The sequence below is a fragment of the Kwoniella botswanensis genome, chromosome 1 (genome assembly GCF_036426115.1).
Source record: "Kwoniella botswanensis chromosome 1, complete sequence".
Classification (NCBI taxonomy): domain Eukaryota; kingdom Fungi; phylum Basidiomycota; class Tremellomycetes; order Tremellales; family Cryptococcaceae; genus Kwoniella; species Kwoniella botswanensis.
In genome coordinates, this window is record NC_088599.1 from 4,545,268 (window position 1) to 4,561,326 (window position 16,059).

A 16,059-nucleotide genomic window follows, 5' to 3' on the forward strand; every position below is an offset into this window, starting at 1 on the left:
TCCATTAGAGTCTTCCACACCCGTCTTTACTTGCGGACTTCCCCTCTTAGCCTTCCACCGAACCTTATCATCCTCTCGATTATCTTCAATCACATCTCCATCAGTTATCAATCTTCTCCTTCTCATCAATCACTCTTGAGGTGTTCCATAGACTAATGTGTTTCACAATGTCTAAATTCGGATCTATGACGATCCAGAAACAAGAGGAGCTCTCTCTTCGTCGTGCAACAATGTACCAGATCCTCTGACGGTGGCGCTGTACAAATAGATGGGTCAGCTAGTTGTTTCATCCAGAATCTAGATAATATATAGAGCTCACATCAAAGATTTGACGATTGCCAAGAGAGATAAGAGGAAGAAGGCAAAGGCAGACCAGTGAATGAACTTTGAGCTAGTTTGGTGGATGACTATATAACAAGCAAATGTATCAGCTGAGATCTTGACGAAAAAAACGCCTGGCTAGCTAATGAGCTGATCCACTCACAGATAGCAAACAAGGCCCAAGTGATGGCGGCCGCACCAGCCGCATCACCTTCTTTACTTGCGAAGGCATAGGCCGCAGCGGTAGTTTCAAGGAAAACGAACGCGAGGAATACAAAGATCTTGGTCCAAATTCCTGCTTTGTGGGTGTGTGCGTTGACGCCGAATGCTTCGAAGAGCGATAAGACGACTAGGACGATTGTCCCTAAGATCAACAACAAACAATCATCAGCTACGATTCCTTCTCACGAACGTCGGGGTCAGGTTACTAGCTCGGAGGACGCAAAACTCACATCCATGATAAAGTGAGAATGGAAGATGAACGAAAGCCTCCTCTCCCAATGACTCCCTATCGGAGTGATCTCTCTTAACCACGTAGTAAATTTGAGAGACTGTAGCAGAGACCAAGAGTGATAAGACGAATGCGAGGATGTACCAATGTCTAGACCAGAAGAAGATGTAGACAGAGTTGAAGATTCCGAGTAAAGCGAATCTCCAAGAGATGGAATCGACAATGATGGCTTTGCCTCGAGAGGTGAATTGGAAGATTATCGTTCCGAGTAATAAAAGGTGGATAAGGGACCATACGTAGAATGCGTAGCTGTATTTTCGACAGGATTAGCTTTGGAAATATAGATTGAAAGGGTGTTGTTGGAATAGATGTATCGTTGCGAAGGATGACTTTGACATCCTCCTTTGAGATGGACGTGGACAACTTACTAAGAGGGAGTAATGTAGGTTACTTTGCTCGAACCGTACATGTCCTCTGGTCCAGCGACCGAGTATACGTTGGAACCGAGCGATACGGCATAGACAACGATGTTGACTAGCTATGTAAGTGTACAGAGTGTTAGCCGAGAGATAGTGGTCGACTCGATGATGGTGGCAAAGCCGAAGGTGGGGACGATGGAGAAGGCCTTTCTCGCAAGGACTGGCTGTGTAGGGGGAAGAAACTCACCTTGATGACGAGTCCGTCTGTGATGCTTGACATTGTGCTTTGGGATTCGTGTCTGGGAAGAGATGATTTGAAGAAGAGAGAGAGAGGAAGAGAAGTAAAGAGAAAGTGATGGATAAACGTTTGTTTGTTGTCAAGAGGAGAGTGAGGATTGCAGGGTTTGATGGTCGTATGACTTTATGGCATTGGGTTGCATTGCATTCATTGCGTCATCCCACTGCTATCCATTGCGTTCCTCATTCCTTTGTTCCTGGGAGTGGGCTGTCTTTACGTAAAGAAAGCCAAGTGGAGGTTGATCACTTTGAAGACAGTAAAAATTGGTTGATGTGTTGGTTGATCCATACAAAGAATGACATACACGACCTTTGATTCTATGACTCCCTTCCATTGCTGATCCTTCTTCTTCCCACACTAGTCCAACCATCCGCATGATTCACAATGTCGATATCCTCATTCCGACAGGCTCTTCCTGGGATCATTCTAGGAGCCCTCACCACTCCACAGTTGGCAATGGCTCGGACACCCACCAAAACAACGTTGAACAACGTTCTACGTACACCACCACCGACTTTATACCGCCGGCAAGATGATCAACCACCTGCAAGAAAAGAATTAACCCCCTCTGACCATCAAGCCACAGAGACGGAAGAAGCTTCAGTCAGTGACGAGATCGATACAATCACAGTGACTATAACTCCAGTAACGACTGTCTACCCTGACGAGAACCAGCAGGAGACGGAGACAGTGACAAAAAGCTATAAGCTCACTCCTGCTACTACACCAATACCTTTGGCAGATAAGATGGGATTGATCATGCCTAACCCTTGGTCACATCTATATACCGGTCAGTTGGTCATACTCTTCAAAATATCGGTGAGTGAAGCTGATAATCATTTTTTGAGCAGGCTTGAATTACAGTTTCGGTTTTGTTGATCCTGTTCCCAGACCTGCACCTACTGCTGGAGGATGGTTGAGGGTGGTTCAGCCTTTATTGGTATTCCCAAACTATACTGTGAGCCGACAAAAATGACCCGATTTTCGATGCGATGGAAGCTAACGGCAATGAAACAGGTGGCAGTATTCCCCAGTATAGGGACGGAAGATCCAACTTCGGTAGATGCTATCCCAGTGGGAAGTGATGGATTATGCGGGTGAGCTCAACGATTCCTCTCAGGATAACATGAGAATCGGTTCATGACGTTCTGCTTGATCGAGCTCAGAGCAACAGCGGAGAACTACGCTGTTGCATGGCCATTTATCTTTCTGGAACATGGTTGGTATATGTTTGTGATCAATCAGACTTACATGCAAGTCAATGTGGTGAGTCGACTCTCTACCTGACATTCAAACATGAGTGCTCTATCTGAGCATCGTCCTTCCCTCATGATTCCCCTCTTTGGCCTACGAGTGCCTTTCGTGCTGACCTACCATAACCGACTAGACATCAAGTAACCAATGTACCTTCCCTATCCTTCAGCAGGGGTCCTTTTTCGCCACTCAGACATTCTCGATCGGTCCTGCTCCAACGTACAGTCCAGGTCCAGTTGCACCATCATCTGGATATACGGTCTTTGCGGAGGTATCTACACACACGCCTAGTGATTTACCCATCGATCCGCATCATGCAAGTAAAGGAGAGAAATTGGCTATCGCTTTGGGTGTTACCGGTGCCATCTTGGGTATAGCAATCATAATAGCTGTAATGTGGTTTATCAGGAAAAAGAGGAAAATGGAAAGAGAGGTAAGCTGGCCAACGCGACTTGAGGTTCATTGTCAGCTTACCATGCTATGTGTAATAGTCGCTCGCGTTTTCTCGATTATCGCCAAAAGATCAAGAGGCCTTCTTGCGTGAAAATCCAGATTCATTCCTGAACCCGAACCATCCGAGGTACACAGCGAAGAATGGTGGATATGGGAATACCGGACCACCTGCTCCTCCCGGAACGATGGCTTATGCTATATGGTGGTCTCAGCAGATGTGGAACAATCAGATGGCTAATTGGCAGAATCCCAATATGGCTCAGTATAGCGCTGCGCCTCAGATGGCTCAGACGCAGATCCCCAGTATGATGGGTCATCCCCAGTGGACAGGGGGCCAGGGGATGTATGGTGGAGGGAACATGGCGGGTCAAGGGTATAGGAGAGGGAATGGTATGTACCAGTATGGGCGATAGGTCGAGTTGATTGCTAGATTTGGCATTGAATTTCGTTAGATTCATTCAAGTAATCGCTGAAATTCAGATGATCAGTGAAGTTTTCCCTCCTGTTTTCCTTTTTGCATGACTCACCATGTCGCATCTCTCTAAACTTTAGATAATATTGTTCACCCTGTACATTCACATTGAACAATGCATTGAGATTTGTTGGTTTTGTTCGGCAGATTATCACTCTGGCTGCACTTGCCACCATAGAGTATGAAATTTGATTCCGTCAATTCGCTTCGTCATGTTCTTCGTTTTCCGAGGAAGAAACAGATATCATCAACTCGATCGATCATTTCGATCTTCCTCTTCATTTTTCATATTTTCAACTTACAGGTCATCTCTAAAGCAGGTGCTGTAGGATCTCACTGTAGGCTCACCATATAAGCACTGCTTGAAATAATTTTGAGAGAGCTTATTATTTCACTTCCTCAGACATCGCCAAACCATGGCACTTCGACAGGTCCATACGCTGGACGCTTTCCTCGGTGGTCCAAAGTGTCTAAGATTACCTCGTCATGTACCAAATAGGATACCCATCAGAGTGAGCTTAATTCTTATCCGTTAGTCCCTCATACATGGATAACACAGCTCACCAGTACCGTCAGCCCCATAACAAACCCCTCATTTCATTCTCTCGATCCCTTACCACTTCATCTTGTCTCAAAGGGATATTCAGCTCTTCCTCTTCCTCTTCCGACTCTTCTACGCCTCCAACTCCTCAACCAATCATAGATTCCGACTCGCCTCTCACACCTTTCCAAGCCCGTATAGCCTCATTGGAATCTACCGCTCAAAATTCGCCGGAGAATCTCGAAGCGCAATTGGACCTCTTGAAGGAATTGGCAAACGGAGGGGAATATAATGGGCTGGTAGCTTATTACCAGGCTATGGCTCTGGAAGAGAGTGAAGATGGTACAGTGGGAAGTGTGAACTTGTTGAAAGATGAACAAGGGTGGAACTTGTTCTTGGATGGGTTAGCGAGAGTAGGTAGATTGGGTGAAGCTTCTTCATTGGTAAGGAAGAGGGATGGATTGTTGAAGAAAATTTTATCGTCAAATCCAACTCTATCGTCGGAATCAATCATAAATCCTTCCAACAACGGTATTCCTAGCTCTACATCGGTTCTTTCTCACTTATCATCTTCTACTTCTTCTGCTCAATCAACTCCCACATCGACAACTTCGACTTCCCCATTATCGTCTTTCCTCTCCTCCTCTTCTCCATCATCTGGTAATTCATCTTCATCCGGTACATCTGCCTCGTCTACATCCGGCTCAGCCTTGAATCCTCTCTACGTCCAAATGGCACCTGCGACTCCTCAAGCCAATGCATGGAAAGCCCTCAGATGGTTAGGTGGATTCTTACTTTGGGGATTCATAATTTTGACTGTCATGTCGATGATCATGGAGAATACGGGATTACTCAAAGCTGGTCCTGGTCCGGCGGAATTCGAACCTGAAGAAGGCAAAGTGGTCAAATTCAGTGATGTTCATGGTGTAGAAGAGGCAAAGAGTGTGAGTGATGCTCTCCTATCTCCTATTTCCGATCCTACATCGTATGATAGGAAATCACAAGTTTGGGGTTGTACGGAAGACCATACAAACCCATATAACATTATTCATCTAATGTCATCTACCCTTCTTGTGGTTGTATGCTATGATTTTTTTTGGACTGATGATGTTTGGATGAATTGGAATAGGAACTAGAAGAAATCGTCGAATTCCTTAAGAACCCCGAAAAATTCTCAAACCTTGGTGGTAAATTACCCAAAGGTGTTTTACTCACTGGTCCACCGGGAACAGGTAAAACCATGTTGGCCAGAGCTGTTGCTGGAGAAGCAGAAGTTCCTTTCTTGTTCGCTTCGGGAAGTAGCTTTGATGAGATGTTTGTAGGTGTTGGAGGTGAGTGATGTTTCTTCTACGTGACTTGAGATTGTCTATCGAAAGCCAGATTAGATAGAGCTGGAAAGGGAACGATCGCTGATGATTGTCATTGATTCTACCATGTTCTAGCCAAACGAGTTAGGGAACTATTCGCTGCTGCTCGAAAGAAGGCTCCTGCTATCGTATTTATCGATGAATTGGATGCTATTGGTTCTAAGCGAAGTGCGAAAGATCAAGTGAGTTCAATTGATAAGAGCCTGCTGATGCTGTAGCTGATCTGTTCATTTTCCCTATCTGCGTTAGCATTACATGAAACAAACTCTGAATCAACTGTTAGTCGAATTGGACGGTTTCGAGCAATCTGAGGGAGTCATCATTATTGCCGCTACCAACTTTCCTGAATCTTTGGATAAAGCTTTGACTCGACCAGGTAGATTTGATAGACATGGTAAGTCACCACGGATTCTTACATACACGTTGATATAGCTGACATCTATATGTTTTGGTAGTCGTCGTTGGTCTTCCTGATGTACGAGGTCGAATCGAGATCCTCAAACACCACATGGGAGAAGTCGCCTTTGACGTTGATGTAGATCCCTCAATCATTGCCAGAGGATGTCCGGGTATGAGCGGAGCGGACTTGCAGAATTTGGTTAATCAAGCTGCTGTGAAAGCTTCTAGGGAAGGAGCGAAGACAGTTGGATTGAAACATTTCGAATGGGCTAAAGGTGAGCTAGCGGATTGCTTTGGTTTTCTGAGCGGAAAGTCAAGCTCACGGGAATGGGTAACAGATCGTATCTTGATGGGTGCCGAGAGAAGATCTCACTTCGTCACTGAGGAATCTAAACGTGCGACGGCTTATCATGAAGGTGGACATGCGCTGGTGGCTTTACATACGCCAGGTGCTATGCCTTTACATAAAGTGTGAGTGCGATTTCTCTCTCAAGATCTTAGTCATGCGAGATACATCTCTGACGTCGATGTGTTGGTCATAAAGCACGATCATGCCTCGAGGTCAGGCTTTGGGTATCACCTTCCAGCTTCCAGAACAGGATAAAGGTGAGCTGGCAATACTGATGAAGCCCAGGGCATATCAGCTAACCCATCGTCGTAGATTCCTACACCCGCAGAGAATACAATGCCATGATAGACGTGGCTTTAGGAGGTAGAGCAGCGGAAGAAATGGTCTTTGGTCATGATGATGTCACGTCGGGATGTTCGAGTGATTTACAGAGAGCTACGGATGTTGCTGCTAGGATGATCAGAGTGAGTTCAGCTAGAGCAAGCCCGATGTACTCAAGCTGATTGTTACAATATTGCATCTTGCAGAGCTACGGGTTCAGTGATAAGGTTGGATTGGTAGCTCACGGTGATGAGGAGAGTGTGTATTTGTCGGGAAAGAAGAAGGATGAGATCGAATCGGAAATCAGGAGGTGAGTTACAATATCAGTATATACAAAATGAAACAAATACGAAGGCTGATTGGGACTGGTTGGGTAGTTTCTTGGATACGAGTATGGACCGAGCTAAATATCTGCTGAAGACTCGCGAGCAGGAATTGCACACAGTATGTTTTAGCCTTTCCCTGTAGCCCTTCTTCAACTGAGCTGATCACTTTTACTTTCATTGTAGCTCGCCAATGCTTTGGTAGAATATGAGACCCTCTCTTTAGATGAAGTGAGGCAAGTCCTATCGGGTCAGAAATTGAACAGACCCACGACAGAAGGTGAAAGTTTGAAATCCGAGGAAGAAGTCAGGAATCAGGCGGGTGGCCAGATTGTCGATGGTATATAGTATAGTATGGTACACAACTCATTTTTGCATAGATGCATATAACCCACAATACATATACATATATATCTATATATCCTCTCCTGAAAGAGAACAAGCAAATCTATCCAAGAGTCTAACGATCGTGACCAATCGATCCATAGTGGACCAAAGCGTGTTAAAGCAGATCCTTTATGATGTTGGAGATCACGGAAATTGAGATTAGTCGGTATGCCCAGCTTGGGAAGCTTGTGATTTTTCTATATCCAATAATTGCTGTTCTACGAATTTGATATGGGCACTGTATAAGGCAGATCAACGATTAGCAATCGATGACAGAAAGTATTGGTTTTGTCTTGCCTTCAACAGAGCAGATGAGAAGTAGTATGGCAGTATGGTAGTATGAAAGTATTGACCACTAACTTGACATCCAAAGCTTTATCACATACACCTTTAACAATCCCTTTCTCATCGATAAAGAAAGTTTCCCGTCCTGGCGTCAAACCCAAAAAAGCTTTTCCTACACCGTATAATTTCCTAGCTGAGTTATCGACGTCGGAAAGTATGGGGTAAGGGAGATTGTATTGGTCGGCGAAAAGGGATTGTTTGGTGGTTGCGTCTAAGTTCACGAGAATAGGATGTTAGTCAAATCAAAGCAGAGCAAATGGAAGTGAGTGAATGGAAGTGAATTGATACTATCGTTTGAACATGAAGACGCAAGTAAGAAAGGAAGTAAGTAAGACTTGATCGATCAAAAACAAAGATCGAAAAGGAAAAGGTCGACGACAGGTATCCCATGTTTGGTACGATTCACTCACCACCTGATACACCCACTACCAACAAATTGGGACTCCGTTTAAATACGATGTTCTGGGTTTGAGCATCTCTGAACGAACATGCTTCTTTGGTACACCCTGGTGTGTTCGCAGCAGGGAACTAACGTCACGAAACAGAACATCAGTGATCTATGTCGACGGAGAAAGAGCGGTTACTCACAAAGAATAGAGCTATTGGCTATATGGGGAATTAGCATGAGAATTGATCCGGTCGCTCATCAATCCACTCTTTCGAACTCACCTTTTCACCAATAGGTAATTTGTACAAATCGCCATTTGGTATACTTGGCAATTCAAGTGGGGGAGCTTGTTTGCCTATCAATTCAGAGTTTTTGACCATACTGAATATTGAATACTAAGAGCTGAGTGGTGGTAGATGATATACGATTGGAAAGATATATCACAGTCTGATGAAGCGAGGAAAGGTGAAAAGTTTGAGCGAGAACAGAGGACTTGTATCTAGTCTATAATTCTTATTTGAGAATGAGGATAACCAGCTGCCAGACTTTCATTACTCATACAATACCGTGGTGTGCTTCAGGTGTGACAATGTTCCTATTCTATGATCCACCGTATAGTGACACAATTCATCGATCCATTCATAATCATTTCCATTTCCATTCTTTTGTTTGGCTCCAGATCTCAATTTATCGAACCAGCCGCACCGGGTAATACAAAGTCACGTGTTTACCACGTTGTTGCAGTTGACTGACGTCGTCACGACACGGTTAACTATAGGTTGTCGAAAGATTGGGTTCACCATTGACCATGAACGTTCAGATATCCCCAAGGCATAGGTAGATAATGCTTGATCATTAACCAATATCACCAATCGATCTCATCAATCCAGTACAAGCCCCTTCGATCTCTACTGTCTCACTCCAACACGCATCCTGGAGATCCAAGCCTAAAGTCCGGCTTCTCATCGCTCAGCCACGTTCATACCATCTGCCCCAAAGGGTGGCCACCGCCCATGTCTTGGCTCTGTGAGATATAACCATACGTAGACACACGCCAAAATGCAGTACTTGTCCAAAGCATACAGCTACTGTAAGCTCATAGATCCATTGAAATATAATATATAGCTGATGCATGCTATGTAGACTCCGGTATCAACCCGGCTACGCTTTCAGGAGCGATCGACGTTATAGTAGTCCGCCATGTAGATACCGAAGGGACCGTCACTCTATCCTCTTCTCCATTCCACGTCCGATTCGGTAAACTTCAGGTACTTCGTGCAGCGGAGAAGACAGTGACGATCCGATTGCCCAACAACCTTCCTGCACCGCATGTAGCCCCCTTCGTGATGAAAGTAGGAGAAACGGGAGAAGCTTTCTTCGTAGTGGAGACGGATGAACAGGTACCGGCGGATCTTCTGACCAGTCCAGTGGTCATGCCTACACATGTGAGTCACTCGTGATCCTCACATTATACAGTGAAGTAGCTGATCAGTTGAGGTGTATAGACTGATCTTCCAACCTCTCACGTTACACATGACGAAACGGACACATCTGCAGATCCACATCATTCGCTCACGCAGGAGCCTTTTGGCGAGACTGAGACGCAGATCCCACATGAATCGCCTTTAGCAGAAGTAGAATTCTTAGACCTCAATGCCACGTCCACACCCGACGCATCCCAGAAAGATGCCAATACCAGTAAACCAGCATCTCTAGTCAACTCGGCTTCGTCTTTATTGCCGTCTATTCCATTCCTCTCATCCCCTTCAAATAGTCGATCTGGGTCACCACCTAAGGGAGACAGATCTACGGTCCAACCAGTAAACGACGAAGCCAAAGCGAAAGAAGCCGACGAACCTGTCATTTCCACTACAGACCAGCAGCCTAACCCATTGGCTACCGAAGATGGAGAATCAACCAAGATGCCAGATAGAGATCATAGATTATCAAGTCACGAAGCTTTGGTAGCTGGTGAAAATGCCTCGGCAGCCGAGGATCTACTACCGAAGGTGAAACCTGGTCAGGGTGAAGGTCCAGCAGTATTATACGGACGAGATGTGGTATTGGATATGGCAGGATATCATAGTGGCAAAGGTGATACACCTTCAGGTCCAGGTTCGCCTCCACCAGAAGATAGTGATCCCCAGACTGAACTGTTTATTCAAGATTTACTCGCGGCTGTTCAGCCTCCTGATGATTCTCGACCTGCACTACCACCATCGAGAGTAACTGACTCTGAGATACCCGTAAATGATCCAGATGACGATGCGCCCCTACCCCCACCTGCACCTGAATTAGCCTCCGAACCGGATCTTCCAGCTGCTTTGGCGAATGTACATATATCACCTCAGACTATTTCAAGAAGGTTCGATAGAGGTCATTCTGAACCTCCTCAGGATCACGAAATGGATATATCCAGATCGCCTACGAGGGTAGCCATGGATATGCAGTGGGATTGGAGTAGGAGACATGCTGTCGAGATGGATAGGACGAGATCTGGAACTGGATCACAAGCTGGTAATCCTATCCCAGGAGTGGTAGGGAAATTGAAGAATGTGGAGGAAAACCCTTATATGTTCGTGTTGGACGTGAATGATCGATCACATCGATTTGAATTATCGCTCAACGATGGCTTCCCGGGGGTGAGTGACAGACTATTTCGGATTTGGATGATTCTTCGCTGATATTAATTGACTGATTTGAAGGACGATGAAACGGAATTCAAGCGGAATAGAATAACATTCCAGAAGTTCATTGAAGATCCTTCGGTGGTCGATGATCCTCGTCTGGTGATCAAATACAATTCGATGTGAGTTGATGATACCAGTGAATCAAACTGATCATATTAGATATCGGACGTGGTCTACGGACTATAGGTTACTTTACGCATTGTCAATGTACCGACGTACACTTTTGCCACCACCTTCCAGTCCCACTCTTCCTTCATTATCTGATACTGGAATTGCCACTCAGCCGCCGAATAGACCTTCCAGTGGAAGTGGATGGTCTCGTTGGTGGCGAAGAGGTCAGAGTAGCGCAGCTGGTACTGTTGCGCCTCCTACGCGGTCCAACACCACTCCAAACGAGGATCGTCCGGTCTCTCCACCTCCTCCGCCGGCGGAACTTCATGCTGCTGCTCCTGAGCCTGCTGAAACACCTGAAGGGAAACAATACGCAAAGACACTACGTCTTTCTTCCGATCAATTAGTGAGTGCTGCGTACTGGTATGAGAAACTGGTACTGATTGGATGTAATGTAGAAATCACTTCACCTGAAACCTGGACCAAACACTATACAATTCTCGGTCACTTCGTCATACTCTGGTCTCGCCACTTGCACTTCTCGTGTATTCCTGTGGGAAGAAACGGATCAAGTGGTAATTTCAGATATCGATGGGACCATTACAAAGTAAGCGGAATTATAGGTATAGATTGGAACCGATAGCGCTGACACTGACACTTTGATAGGTCCGACGCCCTTGGACATTTATACGCCGCTATAGGTCGAGATTGGACGCACCTCGGTATCGCCAAGCTATATACAGATATTGGTAACAACGGATACAAGATGTTGTACTTGACATCCCGAGCGATCGGCCAAGCGGATGCTACACGGCAGTATCTCAAGACGATCGTACAAGGTGATTATAGATTACCTGAAGGTCCGGTCATTATGAGTCCGGATAGATTGATGGCAAGTCTGCATCGGTGAGTTTTCTCAAACCCAAAACCCCATACATTATGGCCAAGTACTAACACCACGTGCATAGTGAGGTGATCATGCGGAAACCTGAGCTTTTCAAGATGGCCTGTTTGAGGGATATCCAACGTCTATTCGGCGAACAAGCTAAAGAAGCTTTCTTTGCTGGTTTTGGAAATCGTATAACGGATGCGATGAGTTACAGAAGTGTCGGTATCCCAGCTGCGAAGATCTATACGATCGACTCGACTGGTGTGGTCAAGACAGAATTGTTATCTGCTGCAGGACATAAAGGTAGTTATATACAATTGGTAAGTCACCGTATCCATGTTCAAATATCTAGCATACTTGCTGAAGACATAATTTCAATGTGGATGTGGGTGTAGAATGACTTGGTCAACGAGGTATTCCCTCCAGTCAGTACGAAATTCAAACCTGAATTTACCGATTTCAATTATTGGCGAGATTCCATACCCGACATACCCATTCCTGACTTATCACCTCCTTCACCTGCTTTGTCCGCTCGATCCGATACATCTGGTCGATTGAGTGTATTGGGTAAGATTACGGGAATAGCAAGGAGAAGTTCCAAACAACCTTTATTACCTACTAGTGAACCTTCCTCCAGACCTTCATCTCCACTGTTCGCTCCTTCCATGACACCTGACGAACTTAGTGAATTAGATGCGGAAGCTGAGGATGATGACGATAGGAAATCACAAATTAGTATGCCAGGTTCGTTTGATGAAGAGGAAGAAGCTAGGAGGAACACAATGGGGGATTCGTTCTTCGATGAGAGGACGGTCAGACATCAAGATGACATTGAAGCTCAAAATCAGAATCAAAATTATGACGATCAGGAGGAAGAGGATGATGGAGGTAATTTCGATTTTGATGATGATATCTTAGCTGCTGGTGAAATGCAGCATGTTCCGTTTTAGCGAACTCTATACTCAGCTATGACTAGAAGCGATATTATTCTTCTGACGTTAGACGGATGGATGAATATGTAATTGTGATTTCTATATGTATACATTCTTCTTCGATGAGATATTTATTTTGCATCTACGTAAATATCATGGACATAATGCATTTGATTATGATAATGACTATGACATTGGATCAGGGATGGGGTCCGGTCCTATCGTCGAATTGCTATTGTGTCACACGATGTTAGTGAAAAATCCAATCCAAGATTTTCAGTTGTCAGGAAGCTTATGTGGAAGTCGGGTGATGGCACTTACGAGAAGAAGAGAACTTTGATGGCTAATGCCATTCCTCCATGTAGTGCTATGACTGCAATGATGAGGAGTCGGGTCATCTTGTTATCGGCCTAGGAGAGCATGTACGGGATCAGCGGAAAGTAGAGATAGGAAATGCTATTAAAGGGATGTTTTAATGACTCACTGATGCAAGTACAGGATAGATATTTTGTACTCTAATCACCGAACGCAGACACAACCAACGATCAGTGAGAACAGAAGTATGAGATATAAATGTATATAGGATGGAATATTCTAACTCACAAGAAATAACCTGAGCTTGCTGCACCTCCAAAGACCAAAACCCATCTAAGTATACCAACGGGTATCAAACACAGTAAACTAACAGGTATATAAACACCCATTGAATAACCGTATAGACCCAGAGCCTCAGCCACACCCCATTCACCTACTCCCAGCCATTTGGTCGCTCCCCATAATAACGCTGGAAGACTGAGTCCGTAGAAGTATATGACTGATACTGCCGTGGAGAGCAAGGGGAGGTTGGAATTTGCATGGGAGGATTGGAGGTATTGCGTGATCGAGGAGAGGAGCGTTGAGGTTATGTAGAGAACGAGAATTAGAGTGGTTAATGTCCAGAATGGGCCTATAAACGATACATCACAGAGCAGAACAGAAGGTAAGCTAAGCGTTTTCTCAAACGAATGGTATGTATATGTGAGAAGGAAGAATGAATTTTGGAATGAGCGGTGTTTTGATTAGTTGATCATACTCACCGTAAAGATCAATCTGACCATCACAATTCTCAGCTATAAATCCCGAACGAGGTATCATAGCCATTCCTACCCTCTTCAAAACGGTGTTGGTATCGACATCAAAATACGTCTGGTAGTATGCCAAGTTGAATGGACTGTAGGGCACATGGGGTGGTGAAGGGGATGTAGCTCGAGGTGCATTAGAATCGGTAGGCAAAAATGCTACGATACTCTCTATGTTAGTACCTACCGATCAAGACGACGTGAGACGCTCTTTGTTGATACTCACTCTTGAATTCGAGTCCGTTACCTTGATCGTTTATCTGAGAATACACGTGAGCTTATCATTGTTGGTACAGAGGAGATCGATGAGCTCACCTCATCATCCACGTCTACTACTGCGTATCCTCCTTGCGACATGTTGACAGGTGATATATGGGTATATCAAGTCGGAATGCAGATTGACTACCTTATCTGCAGGACACAGTTGTAGTGTCATTGAACAACCACTTGCTCGTCATCGAACACCTCCACGGTCGCGACTGAGGGCATCAACACGTGTTCGCATGCCTTTGAAGCCAAGATAGGGTTGTCTCCACGTGCCTAATCCAGACACAGCTTGTCCCTTTGGTGCGTACGTTGACAGTTACATAACCATTTACATGCAATCCGTCAAATCCATCTGACACTATCGACATAATCACAATTATACACCTAGACAACAAGAGCAGAGCAATATTAGCAGGAGCAATCGTTTGATCATCTCTTAGCACGTCGTTATACACATAACATACAAGTCTCAGTACCACTGGCCGAATCATCCCTTTCCTTCCCCATCAAACAAAACAAACAAAGACACCCGCCATGTCAAACCCTCAAACACCATCAACCGCAGGGGACTTCTCCTCAGCCAGCACACCATTGAAGAAGTTCAAATTGGTATTCCTAGGTGAACAGTCAGTGGGGAAAACTAGTTTGATCACTAGATTTGTGAGCTATCCTTCACACTCTACCATCGACCATCGATGTGCAATCATTCAGCTAATCTGAGCATTGTAGATGTACGATACGTTTGATAACACGTATCAAGCGACTATAGGTCAGTACTTTTCATCCCGACTTACTTCCACTCTTGATCGATTACTGATGCTTGGTGCTTGATTATTAGGTATTGACTTCTTGTCAAAGACGATGTATCTTGAAGATAGGACAGTGAGATTACAGTTATGGGATACAGCCGGGTGAGTTGGCGGGTCCTTGATCAAGCATTGTAGCATCCTAGCTCATTCATTTTCTATATAGACAAGAACGATTCCGTTCACTTATCCCTTCCTATATCCGAGATTCTTCAGTAGCTGTGATAGTATATGACATTACGAGTGAGCTGCTTCCATGTCGTGATTTACGTATCAAGCTCATGCTGTAAGGCTTATTTCAGATCGAACGTCTTTCCTCAACACGACCAAATGGGTAGACGACGTAAGGAATGAGAGAGGACAAGATGTGATTATTGTGTTAGTGGGGAATAAGACGGATTTGAATGATAAGCGGTGAGTGATCATGCATCCTCTGCTATTCCCTGTGTCAGCATAAGTCAAGTCACATTCGACCTGGCTATTTGTATCTTTAGCTCTATGGAAATCATGTGCTGATCTCGCATTAATATCGTTTACAGTCAAGTGACACCCGAAGAATTAGATAAACGAGCGAAAGAACTAGGAGTCATGTCGATCGAAACTTCTGCTAAAGCGGGATACAACGTCAAGACGTTATTTAAGAAAATCGCAATGGCTTTACCTGGTGGAAGTGCCGAAGTGAAAGAAACGGCCAATACGAGTGAGTGAGATAAGTCTATCGGTGCTTGCGCCTTCACTATCGTCCGACATTATACCATTCTGTGTTCGAATCAAGACTTCGCATCTCGAGTATCGTGTCATATCGATTACAGATGCTGATGGTCTTGCTCTTCGCAGAAATCGACGTATCTGCTCCAACACAGCAAGTACCCCAGGCATCAGGTTGTCAATGTTAGGATTTTCCAGGTTGTACAAATAAGAATTCCTCCTCAGTCTGCTTACACTCGTAAGATACATTATCGTGGACATGCCTGATTGCAATTAGATTCTGGATTCATCGGGTCAGGTGGCCTCGGGAAGTAAGAGCGGTCCTACATTATTTGAAGAATGAGGGTAGGTCCTGTGAGATGGATATGAAATTTGTGAAATGATTTAGATTATACCACTTGATACATACATATATGTACAATTACCTTTGATGACGATATGAAGCAATTT

At 44.7% G+C, this 16,059-nt stretch overlaps 7 protein-coding genes across 7 annotated transcripts; 4 read left to right on the forward strand and 3 right to left on the reverse strand.

The window, feature by feature from the left end:
- Positions 1-183: 183 nt before the first annotated feature.
- On the reverse strand, positions 184-1,471 carry L199_001728 (uncharacterized protein; the record flags this gene model as incomplete). The annotated part of the gene is made up of 6 exons (XM_064887481.1): positions 184-256; positions 320-407; positions 485-685; positions 774-1,081; positions 1,201-1,310; positions 1,439-1,471. The coding sequence occupies 6 exons, from the start codon at positions 1,469-1,471 to the stop codon at positions 184-186; spliced, it is 813 nt and encodes a 270-aa protein (XP_064743553.1).
- Positions 1,472-1,945: 474 nt separating this feature from the next.
- Positions 1,946-3,609, forward strand: L199_001729 (uncharacterized protein; the record flags this gene model as incomplete). The annotated part of the gene is made up of 6 exons (XM_064887482.1): positions 1,946-2,279; positions 2,341-2,447; positions 2,507-2,586; positions 2,656-2,755; positions 2,877-3,176; positions 3,235-3,609. The coding sequence occupies 6 exons, from the start codon at positions 1,946-1,948 to the stop codon at positions 3,607-3,609; spliced, it is 1,296 nt and encodes a 431-aa protein (XP_064743554.1).
- A 475-nt stretch (positions 3,610-4,084) lies between these two features.
- L199_001730 (uncharacterized protein) lies at positions 4,085-7,316 on the forward strand (the record flags this gene model as incomplete). Its single annotated transcript, XM_064887483.1, has 12 exons — positions 4,085-4,180; positions 4,245-5,153; positions 5,339-5,540; positions 5,652-5,758; positions 5,826-5,970; positions 6,032-6,250; positions 6,314-6,446; positions 6,520-6,581; positions 6,637-6,788; positions 6,852-6,955; positions 7,023-7,089; positions 7,155-7,316. 12 exons carry the CDS (start codon positions 4,085-4,087, stop codon positions 7,314-7,316), a joined length of 2,358 nt encoding a protein of 785 aa, XP_064743555.1.
- A 198-nt stretch (positions 7,317-7,514) lies between these two features.
- Positions 7,515-8,468, reverse strand: L199_001731 (uncharacterized protein; the record flags this gene model as incomplete). Its single annotated transcript, XM_064887484.1, has 5 exons — positions 7,515-7,593; positions 7,716-7,911; positions 8,111-8,228; positions 8,289-8,306; positions 8,370-8,468. 5 exons carry the CDS (start codon positions 8,466-8,468, stop codon positions 7,515-7,517), a joined length of 510 nt encoding a protein of 169 aa, XP_064743556.1.
- A 679-nt stretch (positions 8,469-9,147) lies between these two features.
- L199_001732 (uncharacterized protein) lies at positions 9,148-12,728 on the forward strand (the record flags this gene model as incomplete). Its single annotated transcript, XM_064887485.1, has 9 exons — positions 9,148-9,178; positions 9,232-9,533; positions 9,594-10,730; positions 10,794-10,897; positions 10,965-11,295; positions 11,348-11,496; positions 11,556-11,795; positions 11,858-12,098; positions 12,174-12,728. 9 exons carry the CDS (start codon positions 9,148-9,150, stop codon positions 12,726-12,728), a joined length of 3,090 nt encoding a protein of 1,029 aa, XP_064743557.1.
- A 168-nt stretch (positions 12,729-12,896) lies between these two features.
- L199_001733 (uncharacterized protein) lies at positions 12,897-14,185 on the reverse strand (the record flags this gene model as incomplete). Its single annotated transcript, XM_064887486.1, has 7 exons — positions 12,897-12,942; positions 13,032-13,120; positions 13,195-13,225; positions 13,314-13,656; positions 13,787-13,987; positions 14,055-14,088; positions 14,144-14,185. 7 exons carry the CDS (start codon positions 14,183-14,185, stop codon positions 12,897-12,899), a joined length of 786 nt encoding a protein of 261 aa, XP_064743558.1.
- A 444-nt stretch (positions 14,186-14,629) lies between these two features.
- Positions 14,630-15,797, forward strand: L199_001734 (uncharacterized protein; the record flags this gene model as incomplete). The annotated part of the gene is made up of 7 exons (XM_064887487.1): positions 14,630-14,755; positions 14,825-14,864; positions 14,934-15,006; positions 15,068-15,144; positions 15,204-15,315; positions 15,441-15,601; positions 15,739-15,797. 7 exons carry the CDS (start codon positions 14,630-14,632, stop codon positions 15,795-15,797), a joined length of 648 nt encoding a protein of 215 aa, XP_064743559.1.
- Between the last annotated feature and the right edge of the window lie 262 nt (positions 15,798-16,059).